Below are 17374 nucleotides of genomic sequence, written 5' to 3'. Positions count from 1 at the left end.
AATAAATCTGGGGAAAATGAAAAATGGGATAGTGAATTTGCTCTTTCCAGCCTTCCAACATGGTCATTTTTTCCTTTTGGTAAACTGTCATGCTTTATAGTTCTTTATTTTATTTTATAGTTCTTCATATATGTCAAATATATGTCAAATATAATTGACATACAACACTGTATAAGTTTAAGGCATACAGCACAAGTTTAGTGAGCATCTATCATCTCATATAAATATATCATTAAAGAAATAGGAAAAAATATTTTCCTTTTAATGAAAAGTCTTAGGATTTACTCTCTTAACAACTTTCATGTATGACACACAGCAGTGTCGATTATATTCATCATGTCGTACATTACATCCCTAGTACTTATTTATCTTATAACTAAGAGTTTGTACTTTTGACCACCTTCATACAACCCCTTTCCCCTCTTCCCCTGCCTCTGGTAAACCATAAATCTAACAGGTTCTCTTTATGCCAGTATTCCTTCAGGCCAGCAAATCTGAGTTTATTTATAACAGCTGCTGCCGCCGCTGCTGCTAAGTTGCTTCAGTCGTGTCTGACTCTGTGCGACCCCATAGACGGCAGACCACCAGGCTCCCCCATCCCTGGAATTCTCCAGGCAAGAATACTGGAGTGGGTTGCCATTTCCTTCTCCAATGCATGAAAGTGAAAAGTGAAAGTGAAGTCGCTCAGTCGTGTCCGACTCCTAGCGACCCCATGGACTGCAGCCTACCAGGCTCCTCCGTCCATGGCATTTTCCAGGCAAGAGTACTGGAGTGGATTGCCATTGCCTTCTCCATTTATAAAAGCTGGACCCTCTATTACTGTCTCAGCATTTACCCTGAGGTTTATATTTCCCTTTACTATGCTTGCTTATTCTACCCATTCCAATTTTATGTGTATTTTTCTTGACCAAATATGGGTGAAAAATAGAACAGGAGTGATTGTTGAGGTCCCAGCCTCGAATGTAAAGTCTTAATCATATGTGTTGTGACCATATAATCAACAGCCCTGGAACTGTAGTGCTTAAGAGACTTTCTGTCATTTGGAGATGGTTTCTCCAGGTGGCAACTGTGTGTCACAGCCACAGGCTCAAAAATAGCACTGGAAGCTACAAGCCTGTTGTGGCTTAAAGGCTAGTTTTCTCACTGTCATCTGTTATCATTCTCCAGCTGTCCTCAAACAGAGGCTCTAACTTTCTTTGTTCCTTTGGTTCCTTGTGAGCTTTTTTCAAAGCCCCCCCCCCCTTTTTGTCTCTTAGGATTTCGGGACCAAATGAGCTCATATGGGGCTTTAGCTTTCCCAACCCCAGGCTAAGAAAGCTCTCTCATCCCACGTACCCATCCTTGGGCAGGTGGCCCTCTGCTTGTTTATATGTTCCCCTTTCAAGTCTTAACCCACTGAAGAGTCATTATTTGTGTAGCCAATGAGGTGTTTTTATGATGCTTTTATGATCTAATGACCCTATTACCTTTTGTGTTCAGTACTGCACTGGGATTAGACTTTCCTTCCTAAACAGCCTACTTTGATATGCAGTCCCTGCCTCTCTCTAGCTTACATCTTTGTGTTATTTTTAAACAATTATTAAAAGTGTACATCCTATAAAATTCAATTTTTGGTGTACAGTTCTATGAATTTTGAAAAATGCGTAGAGTCAGGTCACCAATGCCACAGTACCAAAAATTTGCCAAGGGCTGCCCCTTGAGGGTATCCCCACCCCTATCCCTGATCTCTGGCAACCCCTGATCTTTGCCAATGTTTCTGCCTTATCCAGAATGTCACATGCATGGAATCATAGTCTGCAGTCTTCTGATTCTGACTTCTTTCATTTCACAAACTGCACTGGAGATTTGTCCAATTAGTTGGATGTATCAGCACTGCCTTCTTATGTATGGATAAACCACGCCTAGTTTAAACGTTCACCTTTGGAAGGATATTTGAGCTGTTTCCAAGATTTGACAATTATGAATATAGATATTTTAAACATTTGTGTACAGGATTCTGTATGAACATGGATTTTTATTTCACTTTCAGTTCAGTCACTCAGTCATGTCTGACTCTTTGCAACCCCATGGAGTGCGGCACGCCAGGACTCCCTGTCCATCACCAACTCCCGGAGTTTACACAAACTCATGTCCATTGAGTTGGTGATGCCATCCAACCATCTCATCCTCTGTAGTCCCCTTCTCCTCCCACCTCCAATCTTTCCCAGCATCAGGGTCTTTTCCAATGAGTCAGTTCTTAACATCAGGTTGCCAAAGTATTGGAGTTTCAGCTTCAACATCAGTCCTTTCAATGAATATTCAGGACTGATTTCCTTGAGAATGGACTGACTAGATCTCCTTGCAGTCCAAGGGACTCTCAAGAGTCTTCTCCAACATCACAGTTCAAAAGCATCAATTCTTCAGTGCTCAGCTTTCTTTATAGTCCAACTCTCACATCCATACATGACCACTGGAAAAACCATAGCCTTGACTAGATGGACCTTTGTTGACAAAGTAATGTCTCTGCTTTTTAATATGCTGTCTAGGTTGCTCATAACTTTCCTTCCAAGGAGTAAGCATCTTTTAATTTCATGGCTGCAATCACCATCTGCAGTGGTTTTGGAGCCCCCCAAAATAAAGTCAGCCACTGTTTCCACTGTTTCCCCATCTATTTGCCATGAGGTGATGGGACTGGATGCCATGATCTTCGTTTTCTGAATGTTGAGCTTTAAGCCAACTTTTCACTCTCCTCTTTCACTTTCATCTAGAGGCTCTTTAGTTCTTGTTCACTTTCTGCCATGAGGGTGGTGTTATCTGACGTTAGTGATATTTCTCCCCACAATCTTGATTCCAGCTTGTGCTTCATCCAGCCTAGCATTTCTCATGATGTACTCTGCATGTAACTTAAATAAGCAGGGTGACAATATACAGCCTTCATGTAATACTTTCCTGATTTGGAACCAGTCTGTTGTTCCGTGTCCAGTTCTAACTGTTGCTTCCTGACCTGCATACAGATTTCTCAAGAGGCAGGTCAGGTGGTCTGGTATTCCCATCTCTTGAAGAATTTTCCACAGTTTATTGTGATCCACATAGTCAAAGGCTTTGGCATGGTCAATAAAGCAGAAACAGATGTTTTTCTGGAACTCTTTTGCTTTTTCACTTGGGTATATACTAAAGTGGGATTGTGGAGTCACCTGGCAATTTTATATTTAATATTTTTAAGAAATTACCAAATAATTTCCTGAAGTTGCTTCATCTCAGGAATGTATGAAACTTCTAGTTTTCCCCCATCTTCATCAACACTTAGTATTACCAGAGTTTTTTAGGTTTAGTCATCCTAATGGGTATATAATGATATCTTTTTGTAGTCTTAATTTGCATTTCTCTAATGACTAGTGATGCTAAACATATTTTCATGTACTTATTTGCCATCACTATATCCTCTTCAGTGGCATGTCCTTTCATATCTTTTGCTCATGCTCTGACTGGATTGTTTGCTATTTTTATTGTTGAGTTTTCCAAGTTCTTTAAATATTCTAGATACTAGTCCTTTGTCTTATATATGGTTTGCAAATTTTTAGCCCCAGTTTGTGGTTTGTCTTTCATTTATCACCAGTGCTTCCCACAGAACAAAAGTTTTTAATTTTGACAAGGTTCAATTTCTTGATTTTTTTTATTTTATGCATTGTGCTTTTGGTATCATGTCTAAGACCACTTTGTGTGTGCATGCTAAGTCGCTTCAATCATGTCTGACTCTTTGTGGTCCTATGGATTGTAGCCTGCCAGGCTCCTCTGTCTGTGGGATTCTCCAGGCAAGAATATTGGAATGGGTTGCTATGCCCTTCTCCAGGGGATCTTCCTGACCCAGTGATCAAAGCTGTGTCTCTTATGTCTCCTGTATTGTGAAAGGTTGTTGCTGAGCTGTGAAATACGTCAGGATTCTTGGCCTCTGGAGAAGAGAAATTCAATCTGGGGCCAGTGATGAGGCTTGATTGCTCAGAGCTTTTGTGTAACAAAGTTTTATTAAAGTATAAAGGAGATAGACAAAGCTTCTGACATAGACATCAGAAGGGGGCAGAAAGAGTGCCCTCTTGCTAGTCTTTAGCCAGATGTTTTGTGTCTGTTAGAAAGCTATTAATCAGATAGAGACACTTCAAGGCTAAGGGAGTTTCACCAGTACTCTCTCCCACAGCATGCATTTTTGAGATGGGATGGCACAAGGTGTGTCATATCCCAGCCATAAAACGATTTATATGAACACTGGTTTGTTGACCTATTATCAGTCCAAGGTTTGAGAAAAGAAAAAAGTTAGTCTTTGGTGGAACCATTTTGAAGAAAGGCAAATTCCAAAGCAAATACATCGTTTCATTAACATAGCTTAAGAAAAACATCTCCATAAGAAAAATGCATTGGTTAGCTCAAGGCTTGAGAAAAGTTAAGTTCAGGTGGAACCAGGTGTCTTTTAAACTTGCAGCCTATTTCCTCTGTTTGGAGACCCCTGGCCTTCCTGCCTGTTACCCTCTCAATTGGCAGGTGGGTTCTTTACTAGTAGTGCCACCTGCCCTTTGCTGCTGCTGCTAAGTCGCTTCAGTAGTATCCGACTCTGTGCAACCCCATAGATGGCAGCCCACCAGGCTCCCCCATCCCTGGGATTCTCCAGGCAAGGACACTGGAGTGGGTTGCCATTTCCTTCTCCAGCGCATGAAAGTGAAAAGTGAAGGTGAAGTCGCTCAGTCGTGTCCAACTCTTAGCGACCCCATGGACTGCAGCCTACCAGGCTCCTCCACCCATGGGATTTTCCAGGCAAGAGTACTGGAGTGGGGTGCCATTGCCTTCTCCACACCTGCCCTTTGCCTAGTCCTAAATCCTAAAGACTTTTCTATTTTTTTCTAAAAGTTCTATAATTTTACCTTTTTCATTAAAGTTCATGATCCATTTTGAGTTAACTTTTGTTTAAGGTATGAGATATGGGCTTCCCAGGTGGCTCAGTGGTAAAGAATCCACCTGCCAATGCAGGAGACACAGGAGATGCAGGTTCAATCCCTGGGTTGGGAAGATCCCCTGCAGGAGGAAATGGCAACCCACTCGAGTATTCTTGCCTGGAAAATCCCATGGACAGAGGAGCCTGGTGGGCTACAGTCCATGGGGTCATACAGAGTAGGACACGACTTAGAGACTGAGCACCCATACATGCACATGAGACATTTAAGTCAAAGTTCTTTGCTTTGCTTTGCCTCTTTATTTTTGCCTATGGAAGTTCAGTTGCTCCAGCATCATTTGTTCAAAAGACTATTTTTCCTCCATTAAATTGTTTTTGTACCTTTGTCAAAAATAATTTTGCCATATTTGTGTGAATGTGTTTCTGGGCTCTCTGTTCCTTTCCATCAATATATGCGTCTGTCCTTCCACCAATACCACGCTGTCTTGATTACTGTACTTCTAGCTTACTGTACTTCTAGCTTACTTTTCTTCTATTGCTACAGTCCCCCGATGGTGTTATACATTAAATATCCAGGATGGAGAAGCCACATGCTACTCACCTAGAGGAGGAAATTATCACAGCAGCCTGGGTACTCGCTGTGAGCTTTCTTGTGACCGGGGCTTTCGACTGATTGGACGGAGATCCGTGCAATGCCTGCCAAGCCGCCGTTGGTCTGGAACTGCCTACTGCAGGCGTAAGTGGTGTGCATGTATAGGCTGACATCTGCATGTGAGAGAGGCCCGCCAGCCACCCAGGGTATATGCCTGGAGGTATTACTATGCCCTCTGTCAAGTACAAATTGAAAATTTCCACAGGATCCCAACAGGGCCTTTCCCCATCCTAACATTCTAGCTCATGTTCTCTCCCTGTGACTATGGACCAAACAATAGGGGCATTTTAAGTTGCAACCAGGCTTCCCCAGTGGCTCAGTAATAAAGAACCTGCCTACCAATGCCAGATACATGGGTTCAATCCCTCAGTTTGGAAGAACCCCTGAAGAAGGAATGGCAACCCACTCCAGTACTCTTGCCTGAAGAATCCCATGGACAGAGGAGCCTGGCGTGCTACAGTCCATGGAGTCGCAAAGAATCTGGCATGACTTAGCGACTGAGCACAGATGCATGCAAGTAGCAACCAGCCCTCAGTCTCAAAGGGCCCAGGAGTGCATGGATTACACCTGGGGCCTGATGTGGACGTGGGCCTTCCTCTGGAACTCTCAAGCATGTGCAGTCTCAGACTCTTTCCCACTTAGGTAAACTAATGTACTTCTTGGCCTAAGGTCTTAGGCCTTGGCAGTGAAGCTAAAAGACATCTTCTAGTCTTCATTTTCTTCTGAAAGTCAAGAAGAACCTCCAAGGCTGGAATGCAGGGATGCTAATACATACATTTCACATCATGTTCACCTCAGCTCCCAAATCCCTACCTCTTATTGAAACCCTACAGCCTACCCTATTTTGGCAGCTAAGCTTTGCCTGTCCCTACATCCATTGCTGAATGTCATTTGTAGAACACCCATGTGTGCAGGGCCACTTCAAGAGCCATTAATTACCAGACTGATTCTAGACTAACAAATGTGTGCGTGTAAATGGAATGTCAGGGGATGTAGAATGCTGAGCATTCAGAGAGAAATGGGGTTGTTTGGAGAAGATGCTGTGGAATAGAGGAGAAGTTTGGTAGCCAGAAAAAAGGAAGCCACCATTCCCCTCTAGGTGACTATAAGCCATTTGCTATAGGACTAGACCCCATCATTTCCAAAATGAATTTGAATTGACCTTACAAAATTAAAATACATTGACAAATTAACATGAAACCAGTTAAAAGTTTGTGTTGTATGCGTGCTCAGTTGCTCAGTTGTGTCCGACTCTGCGACCCCATGAACTATAGTCTGCCAGGCTCCTCTGTCCATGCAATTTCCCACCATTGGGATAGAATACTGGAGTGGGATTCCATTTCCTTCTCCAGGTGATCTTTCCAACCCAGGGATCAAACCTATGCCTCTTGAGTCTCTTGCATTGCCAGGCATGTTCTTTACCACTGTGCCTGTTTAAACACTGAATCTCACTTTGTACTTCCTCATAAGAGACACATGGAAAACACTTTGAATCTATCATTTTCACTGTTATATAATACTAAGAAAATAAAATCAACAGAATGACAGACCTTTTTTCTTGGCCCTGATTTCAAGAAGGTCATTGTTGCTTAGGTCTTTATATAAAGGAGGCTGGAAAACATAAAAGGCAATCACCTTCAAGTCTGGTTTGACCAGGAAGCAAAAACAAACATAGTCAATAGAATCTTTAGTCAAAGATCCAATAATGGAAGTTAAGGAGGGTTAGAACTTAGACAACTTAAAGGAACATATGGCCGGCCTACTTCCTTCAGGTGCTGGGTATTTCATACTGGACTTTGGCAAGTACAAGCTTACAATCAATTCATGGGAGCTGTTGCCACTTCTGGCACACATAATGTCTAAAGCAGATGGACTCGCCTTTAAGCAAATGCCTCCAAAGCTGTCTGCCCCTCCCTACTGGGATTGGCCTGACTTGTACTCTCACCAGCACAGAGGGAGGACCAGTGGGCATGTAAGTGAGCCTCAACTGAGGAGTGCTTGTGGCAGAACCAATATTATATTCAAAAAGGAGTCTTAAATTTGTTCAAGGGCATCTAACATTTGTGGAACAAGAGAGGAAAACTATGAGCTGCTGAGGCCCTAAATAAGCCCAGAGATTTATATGCATTGTCTCTGTATTTGGCACAACAATCCTACTTCATGGTGTACATGTTTTAGTGATGGAGACACTGAGGTGTGGAGAGATGATGTAAGTTGCTCAAGTCACAGAGCTAGTTAAGTGGTGGAGCTGGGATCCAAACTGAGGTGCGTTCCTCAAATCCATGAACTTGGATGAGTAACTTCTTTGAGACCATCTCCCCACCTCCGCCCCTCAAGAGTACTGTTGTACTTCATAATATCAAAATAAGAAAGAAATTAGGAAAAAGAGGCAATCAGGCACAAAAATTTCAGAGCAGTTGGGTATAGGTTTCCCTGTATTTTCTGCTGTCTCTGACATGGTCTTCCCTGGGCTAGATGCCTAGGCATTACTTCCACATAGCCCCAGAGGCCACTCAGCTTGCCTCCTGATTCTCTCTTAGAGATGAGATGCCATGCATTGCCATTCATCACGAGTGGCACCTACACGTGCACAAATGGGGTGCTTCTTGACTCTCGCTGTGACTACAGCTGTTCCAGTGGCTACCACTTGGAAGGTGACCGCAGCCGAATCTGCATGGAAGATGGGCGATGGAGCGGAGGAGAGCCTGTATGTGTAGGTAAATGCTGGTCACTCCCAGTTGTCCTGCTGCAAAGAACCAGCCTGGTATTATGTCCACTGCAGAAGGCATTCTCACTAGCTGCAAAAGGTGGCACCCCGGGCACAGGCTTAACAAAGCAATTGCTTCCCTTGGAGTCAGGCCTCACAAGTTTCATTGAGCATCTTGAACTGCATCTTTTACCTACCCAGTGGTGTGGTATTGTTTCATGGGTTCCCTCCAGGGAAGGTAGGGGACCCACAAGTCAGCACTTAATTTCTGACCTTGACAGACATAGATCCCCCCAAGATCCGTTGTCCTCACTCCCGTGAGAAGATGGCAGAGCCGGAGAAACTGACCGCTCGAGTATACTGGGACCCACCCGTGGTGAAAGATTCTGCTGATGGTACCATCACCAGGTGAGTCACAGATGCCGCCTATGCCTCCTGCCAGCTTCTCCCAGGCACTCAGGTAGCCCACACTGAACCACACAGACTGATGGTACAGTGATGATGTGCCCCAAACCCCAGTTCTAAGAGTTACTTTCCTCAGTGGCTCTCTCACCCTGTCCCATGTAGGTTGACACTTCGGGGCCCTGAGCCTGGCTCTCACTTTCCAGAAGGAGAACATGTGATTCGTTACACTGCTTATGACCGAGCCTACAACCGGGCCAGCTGCAAGTTCATTGTAAAAGTACAAGGTCAGAAAGAAGTTTTCCATTTTGCATTGCTTATTATTTCTGCTCTTCCCTTATCCTCTAAATGCCCATCACAACCCTCTCTTCACTATACCTGAAACAGACACCTCATGCATATTGGGAGAGGGGAAACTCAAGTTCATGAAATAGGTCATTCAGGAAACCTGTATACACGTATACACACATTTCAGAAACTCTGCCCCCCAACAAGACTTTCTCATTCTCCTAAATCTACATGAAACCCACCAATATACTCTATATCCATTTCTTTTCTTAGCCTTCAAATTAATGATTAAAGTCAATCAGCCTTCATTCTCAGTCTTTTTCCTCTGCTGAAATTGGTGGTACTGGCTGCTGATTCTTGCTTTTTATTTTGTTTTCATCATAAAATTAATTCATGCTCATTGTTGAATGTATGGGAAATAAAGTAACACACAAAGGGGGAAAAAAACTATTACTCTGTCACCCAGAGGCAATTGTTGCTAATCTTTTGGTATTTTTCTTCCAGTCTTTTATTCACACATACTTAAAAAATACGTAATTGAGATCACAGTGCATATCCAATCTTAGGTCACCCCTTTTCACTTTTCATTATAACACAAGTAAATTTCTCATGTTCTTTAAAGTTTTTTCAGAAGTCTTTTAATCACAGTATAATAATCTACTTCTAAGAATATATCATACTTTGCTCAACACTTCTCCTCCCACTGACGAATATTTTAAAGTGTTAATTGCTCAGTCATGTCCAACTCTTTGCTACCCCATGGACTGTAGCCCACCAGGCTCCTCTGCATGGAATTCTCCAGGCAAGAAAAATGAAGTAAGTTTCCATTTCCTTCTGCAGAGAAACTTTCTGACTCAGGGATTGAACCTGGGCCTCCTGCATTGCAGGTGGATTCTTTATCTTCTGCACCACCAGGGGAGCCCAATGATATTTCACATTAAAAGTAATTTATAAGGTGGTTATCTGTATGCAGAGTGTCCCCAAAGTCTGAAAATGAAAATGGCAAATTTTTTTACAGATTGCTAGTCTTTTGATGACTATATATATATATATATACTTATCCATGCTTCCACATTTTATGAACACTTTTGTCTACATTTAAGATTTAACTCCATAAGAAAGCAAAAATTTTGCCTCTAGCCCTGGCCATTGGCAACACAGAGAAGTCATTCATTCTGATTATCCTGGGTCTGCTGATCTAGAAAACCCAGCATGGGCACCCTCTTAGCCTATTCTCTACGAGAGTTACCATAGCCCCTAACTTGAACTTCTCCCTGACAGTGAGACGCTGCCCAACTCTGAAACCACCACTGCATGGCTACCTCACCTGCACCTCAGCGGGGGACAACTATGGTGCCACCTGTGAATACCACTGTGATGGAGGGTATGAGCGCCAAGGGACCTCCTCCCGGGTCTGCCAGTCCAGCCGCCAGTGGTCAGGATCACCACCCGTCTGTGTTCGTGAGTGAAACTAGGGGATGGGGAGAGTGGACATAATGATCAGGGCTTCTTTGAGGGGTCTCCCAATGCCTATGGCTCAGGGACCAAAGGCAGTGCGTCTGATGTGGGAATGGGGGGTTCTGTGATGTTTCAGAGCCAATGCTCCCCTCTAGCATACTCCACCTCCAAGAAAAAGGATTTAAAATCTCCAAGTGTTCTTTTAGGATTTCCCCCCAAGGAAAGGGAGAAACAACCAAAAAAAAAGTTTAACCTGAAAACCTCAGGATGTTGTTGTCCATTCTGCGATGAAGGGACAGGCCATACTCTGACTGGCCATGTGCTTCTGCCCTAGCTATGAAGATTAATGTCAATGTCAACTCAGCTGCTGGCCTTCTGGATCAGTTCTATGAGAAACGGCGACTCCTCATCATCTCAGCCCCTGATCCCTCCAACCGATATTATAAAATGCAAATCTCTATGCTACAGGTAAGAGCCACTCCCCTAATCAGGGCTTAGCTCCTTTGTATTCCCCTATCCCACTCCGCTGGGTTTCCCTGGTGGTGCAGTGGTAAAGAATCCAACTGCCAGTGCAGGAACTGTGGGTTCAATCCCTAGGTTGGGAAGATCCCCTGGAGGAGGAAATGGCAACCCAGTTTAGTATTCCTGCCTGGAGAATCCCATGGGCAGAGGAGCCTGGTGGGCCACAGTTCATGGGTTCACAAAGAGTCAGACACAACTTAGCAACCAAACAACAACAACCACCCCACTCTGTCACTCAAAGACTTGCTCTTTCTACAGCACATACTTGTATACCTGGTCCTTCCTTAGATTGCAGACAACATTTGATTAGTTTTACTGTAGACAAATTTAGCACAGTTTTAAGACAACTGTGTTTTTACTGAAAAGGCAGTGAAGTCATTGGCATGGTGGGTTGCAGGAAGCTTGATGAAGGATGAGAAGGCAGTGTGGCAAAGCACTCCTGAAAGACTTGTAAAACCTGTGATCAAATGTAAATTTGGGGAATTAGTTATGTTTAAGTTTTCAAGGAATAATAACACTAACAAACATTTAGACAATTAGGGCTGTATAAGGACCAGGTATACACGTATGTGCTTTATACGTATTCATTTAATTCTCCCAACAATGCTTATAAAGTAGGTACCCTTACTATCTCCATTTTGCAGGTAAAGAAACTGAGGCACAGAGAGGTTAATGATTTGCCCAAAATCACTAGCTAATAAATGGCTGAGCCACGATTAAACCCAGGCAATCTGACTCAAGGATCTGTGCTCTTAACCACTACTAATAGCAGACAAGAAGGAAACGTGTCATGATATTGCAAAGTAAAATGAAGGAATTGCATAAGGATTTTTAACATTCTACCAGATATCTAGTTAAAGCCACTGTTGGGGAATGAGAAGCAGAAAAGACAGGGTAGTTCTGACTACTGGGACTTTCAAAAAGAATAGGCTAGGTTCTATCACTATTCTATCACTATGTTGTACACCTGAAACTTATATAATATTGTAAATCAACTGTTTTTGTTGTTTTCATTGACTAAGTTGAGTCTAACTCTTTGCAACCCCATGGACTGCAGCACACCAGGCATACCTGTTCTTCACTATCTCCCTGAGTTGTCTCAAACTCATGTCCATTGAGTCAGTGATGCCATCCAACCATCTCATCCTCTGTCACCTCCTTCTCCTCAATTGAAAAGGAGAAAAATAATGTAATAATAAAAATAAAGAATAGACTAGGTTCTTGAAGAGAATTCAAAGTATGCTGACAAGACTCTGAGAAGCTGAAAGGGTCTGGATACCCAGGTAAAAGAAGAAGCTATTTAGGGGGTTTCTAAAGGTTGAGTTCTTACGAGTTGCCAAGTCAATATTCAGAAGGCCATGATGAAAGCATCCATATCAAAAGAATGACCCTGGTCTAAACCAAAAAGGACCCCGTTCCTCCAGGGATCCAAAAACGGCAGACAAAAGCAACACCTCAGCTTGAACAGAACGCAGGAGCAAAAAAAGGAAGCAGCCAGGGAGGACTGTGACTTTGAGGCCAGGTCTAGAGGACTAGCCCAAAGACTCAACAAGGGGTGGATCACCAGGCAGTGCTCACTGCTGCTTTCAACCTTGCCCCAGGTAACTGGCTAAGAGGCACCCCTGCTGGGCGAAGCAGGACAAAAAACCGCGGTACGGTTACAGGCTGCACTGCCTAGTGCGAGGAAGGCAAGAACGGGTCACAGAAAGAGCACTGACACTATTTAGGGGGAAATTCTGGAGACCAAGAGAAGGCTGTGGCCGTGTAGCCTAATGGTAAGGAGCACACAGGCTTCTCAGGTGGCACAATGGTAAAGAATCTGCCCACCAATGCAGGAGATGCAAGAAACATGAGTTTGATCTCTGGGTCCAGAAGATCCTCTGGAGAAGGAAATGGCAACCCAATCCAGTATTCTTTCCTGGGAAATCCCATGGACAGAGGAGCCTGGTGGGCTACAGTCCATGGGGTCACAAAGAGTTGGACACGACTGAGAGACTAACACACAAAGAACTTATGTAGCTTCCAGTTATAAAATAAGTAAGTCCTGGGGCTGTGATGTACAGCATGGGGACTATAGCTATATAATATATTTGAAAATTGCTAAGAAAATAGATCTTAAAAGTTCTCACTGTAAGAAAAAAAGTTATGACTTTGTGGTGATGAATGTTAACTGGACTTATTGCGATGATCATTTAGAAAAATATCAAATCATTATATTGTACACCTGAAACTAATATGTCAACTAGTATCTCAATTTTAAAAAGAACATGAAAAGATGCTCAACATCACTCATTATCAGAGAAATGCAAATCAAAACCACAATGAGGTACCATCTCACGCTGGTCAGAATGGCTGCCATCAAAAAGTCTGGTGCTAAGTCGCTTCAGTCGTGTCTGACTCTGTGCGACCCCACAGACAGCAGCCCACCAGGCTGCCCCGTCCCTGGGATTCTCCAGGCAAGAACACTGGAGAGGGTTGCCATTTCCTTCTCCAATGCATGAAAGTGAAAAGGGAAAGTGAAGTCGCTCAGTCGTGTCCAACTCTTAGCGACCCCATGGACTGCAGCCCACCAGGCTCCTCCATCCATGGGATTCTCCAGGCAAGAATACTGGAGTGGGGTGCCATTGCCTTCTCCGATCAAAAAATCTACTAACAATAAATGCTGGAGAGGGTGTGGAGAAAAGGGAACCCTCTTACATTGTTGGAGGGAATGCAAACTAGTACAACCACTGTGGAGAACAATGTGGAGATTCCTTTAAAAAACTGGAAATAGAACTGCCATACAACCCAGCAGTCCCACTGCTGGGCATACACACTGAGGAAACCAGAATTGAAAGAGACACATGTACCCCAGTGTTCATTGCAGCACTGTTTACAATAGCTAGGGCATGGAAGCAACCTAGATGACCATCAGCAGATGAATGGATAAGGAAGTTTTGGTACATATACACAATGGAATATTGCTCAGCTATAAAAAGAATGCATTTGAATCAGTTCTAACAAGGTGGATGAAACTGGAGCCTATTATACAGAGTGAAGTAAGTCAGAAAGAGAAACACCAATATGGTATATTAATGTATATATATGGAATTTAGAAAGACGGTAATGATGACCCTTTATGCAAGACAGCAAAAGAGACACAGATGTAAAGAAGAGACTTTTAGATGATATGGGAGAAAGTGAGGGTGGGACGATACGATAGAATAGCTTTGAAACATGTATATTACCATATGTAAAACAGATGACCAGTGCAAGTTCGATGCATGAAGCAGGGCACTCAAAGCCAGTGCTCTGGGACAACCAGAGGAATGGGGTGGGGAGGGAGGTGGGAGGACGGTTCAGGATATGGGGACATATGTGTACCTGTGGCTAATCCATGTCAATGTATGGCAAAAACCACCGCAATATTGTAATTAGCCTCCAATTAAAATAAATTAATTAAATTTAAAAAATGAACAGGGGGTGTAGGCTGAGGGAAGAGGCAGCACTAGAGCAAAAGCAAGACAAGGATTTAAAACATATCAGTAAATGAACAATTGGTAACCCCCCAAAAAATAACTTATGTATTTAAAAATCTATGCAAAACTAAGCAAGGAGAGATGATGTTACTGCAATTTGTTAATTACATTTCTCTTTTCTATCCCACATAATACAACCAATTTCTACACTTCATTAGAATAAAGGAAACACTGTTAGGGTAAGTGGGCTTCCCAGGAGGCATTGGTAATAAAGAACCCACTTGCCAATGCAGGAGACATAAGAGACACGGGTTCTATCCCTGGGTCAGGAAGATCCCTGGAGGAGGGCGTGGCAACCCACTCCAGTATTCTTGCCTGGAGAATCCAATGGACAGAGGAGCCTGGCAGGTTGTTGTCCATAGGGTGACAAAGAGTCGGACAAGTTTGAATCGACTTAGCACGCACATTGGGGCAAGTGCTTCAGGAATGATAGAGGAAAGAGGTGGTAGACCCCCTCATGTGATGGTTTGTGAAGGGGCCCCTCCTTTCCCACACTGCCTCGACATGGTCCCAAGAAGAATCAGTTAAGTAGCCTTAGGTTTGGGTTTGACAGCCTATTCAGGAAAACCTTCTTCTCTCCCCTCCCAGCAATCCACTTGTGGACTGGACCTGAGGCATGTGACCATCATCGAGCTGGTGGGGCAGCCACCTCAGGAAGTGGGGCGCATCCGGGAGCATCAGCTGTCAGCCAATATCATTGAGGAACTCAGGTCCAGACTGGAGGGCAACAGGAAAGGAGTGGGTAGAAGCCTTAGGCAGGACATGGGCCAAAAGAGAGTTGTGGGAAAATCAGCAAACACTATTCTCTTGGGGAATTGCTTGTTTGAACTCTTTGGATGCATTAGGTAAGATCAGAGAGTGGCAGGGCATCAGAATCAAATGGCAGGGTGTTGTTGAAAATACAGATTACCACCTCAAACCACCTCAGGACTTTATTTTTATGAGGCACCTCAGGTGACCCTGAAGCACAGCCAGGGCTGAGACACAGACTCAAACATGACTTAGATAAGCCTTTGATCCTGTCACCTGGTGGTCATATCCTTTTGCCTTCAGTCTGCAAATAAGCAAAAATTAGGCAGTGAAATCTGAATCTTTAGGCAGTGAAATCTTTAGGCAGTGAAATCTGAATCATACTCATCTGCCCCTTGGGGAGGAGAAGACCATAGGGAACAGGTGGTAGAAGTTGACTTTTCTCATTTTCTGTCTGTTATCACCCTCCCAACCCCTCCATGTATACTCAGAACCAATATAGCCATCACTCCCCTCTGTTCCATAAACAATACCTGCCCCTAGGGCTTAATCTCAGGGACAGAAAGATTCAGTCCCAGGTAAAGACTGGGGCTTCTCTGGTGGTTCAGTAGCAAAGTCAGTGGTAAAGAATCCACCTGCCTATGCAGGAGATGCAAGAGACTGTGGATTCAATCCCTGGGTTGGGAAGATCCCCTGGAGAAGGGAATGGCTACCCACTCCAGTATTCTTGTCTGGAGAGCCTGGTGGGCTACAGTTCATGGGGTCAAAGAAGAGTCAGACACAACTTAGTGACTAAACAACAGCAACAAGAGGAAAGACAGGAAAACACTCAGAGGAAGGAGACTGCAGACTTGGTGATATTGATCGACCTGAAGGTTGACCAGGTGATATTGATCAGCCTCAGGGCTGTCATGTTTGGTTGTTCAGGCTATGCTTGTCCAGCTCTAGGAAACACTGGTCACGGCATAGTGCCCGTGACTGGTGCTCCTTGGAGTTCTTACATGCAGCTCACATCGCTATATGTGATAGCCCTGTGTAAGGGGGCCTGTGAGGCAAGCAGAGCTTGGTAGTAACAAAACTGTTCCATCTGGGGTGAGGAAGGGACAGCTTAACACAGCTAGAGATGTTGGGGCAGCAAGACTAAGGTGTAAGCAGAGAAAAGTAAAGGGGCTTGAGATAGTTACTGGAGGGGATGGGGCAAGGGATTCGGTGGGGAAAGAATTAGTCCATCAGTGGAGCTGTGAAAGATCAGAGAGGACTAGAGTCTGGTGGAATGATGTCCAGACAAGGTCTCACACATCCCTGGGCTCATCTCTCTAGGCAATTTCAGCACCTCACTCGCTCCTACTTCAACATGGTGTTGATTGACAAGCAGGGAATTGACCGGGAACGCTACATGGAACCTGTCACCCCCGAGGAAATCTTCACGTTCATTGATGACTATCTACTGAGCAATGAGGAGCTGATCCAACGCCGGGAACAAAGAGACATATGTGACTGAACTTGAGTCGGAGCATGGTTGAGGTCAAGGGAAAAGGTTCCCTGGTCAGCCAAAACTGGGGCCTAATCAAAGAAGAAAATGCTTTCCCACAGCTCTGAGGAAAGGACTCTAAGGTGGGTGAGGTTCCCTGATCCTGGGACATTTCCAGACACCTTTCCTCAAGCAAGTCTCTGCTTTAGGTAGCACTGGAACAGCATAAGAAGCTAGGGAGGGACTGAGGACAGGCCCTGGGCAGCAGCTTGTAGATAGAAAGTCTTACTTCTGCCCAGCTGTCCAAAATCTTTCAGAGAAGTAAATTCTAAATTCACTCACTAACCGGCTGTGTTTTAAATGGCTCCTCTACCCTGAGGTGACAGCAGAGGGCAGCACCATCGCAACAGACAACCAGGGCACCATCAAGTGTGGCTGGATCTTCCTTACAGGTTAACTGTGGGTTTGGAAGTGAGGCAGAGCTCACTCTTGTTTGTTCTTCTCCCTTGTAGGATGTTGGGCTACAAATGTTAACCATCTGTTAACCATTCTGTTAACCATCATCTCACTGAAGAGTTAGCAGGCCACTGCAGTTGGAAGGGAGCTTGGGGAGAAAAGTCAGACTAGAGCAGAATGCTTTCTCCTGCCCCTCCAACTAGCTCATAGGCCACAGTCTCTCCTTACTGAG

At 44.1% G+C, this 17374-nt stretch overlaps 1 protein-coding gene across 2 annotated transcripts in view; it reads left to right on the top strand.

Moving 5' to 3' along the window:
• SRPX2 (sushi repeat containing protein X-linked 2) overlaps window positions 1–17031 on the top strand; it is a 29790-nt gene extending 12759 nt beyond the window's left edge. Inside the window, exons 4-11 of one of the 2 annotated variants that reach the window (XM_027534556.1) lie at window positions 5463–5654; window positions 8111–8287; window positions 8559–8685; window positions 8845–8966; window positions 10249–10428; window positions 10760–10893; window positions 15054–15175; window positions 16536–17031. In XM_027534556.1, the coding sequence (XP_027390357.1) occupies window positions 5463–5654; window positions 8111–8287; window positions 8559–8685; window positions 8845–8966; window positions 10249–10428; window positions 10760–10893; window positions 15054–15175; window positions 16536–16716 (1235 nt within the window). In that variant the 3' untranslated portion in view covers window positions 16717–17031. The remainder of the gene's footprint in view (window positions 1–5462; window positions 5655–8110; window positions 8288–8558; window positions 8686–8844; window positions 8967–10248; window positions 10429–10759; window positions 10894–15053; window positions 15176–16535) is intronic. The other variant, XM_027534557.1, reaches the window with a different exon arrangement.
• Window positions 17032–17374: the final 343 nt, after the last annotated feature.

Source organism: Bos indicus x Bos taurus, chromosome X (genome assembly GCF_003369695.1).
Source record: "Bos indicus x Bos taurus breed Angus x Brahman F1 hybrid chromosome X, Bos_hybrid_MaternalHap_v2.0, whole genome shotgun sequence".
Lineage (NCBI taxonomy): Eukaryota > Metazoa > Chordata > Mammalia > Artiodactyla > Bovidae > Bos > Bos indicus x Bos taurus.
This window is presented reverse-complemented; position numbering and strand designations above follow the sequence as displayed.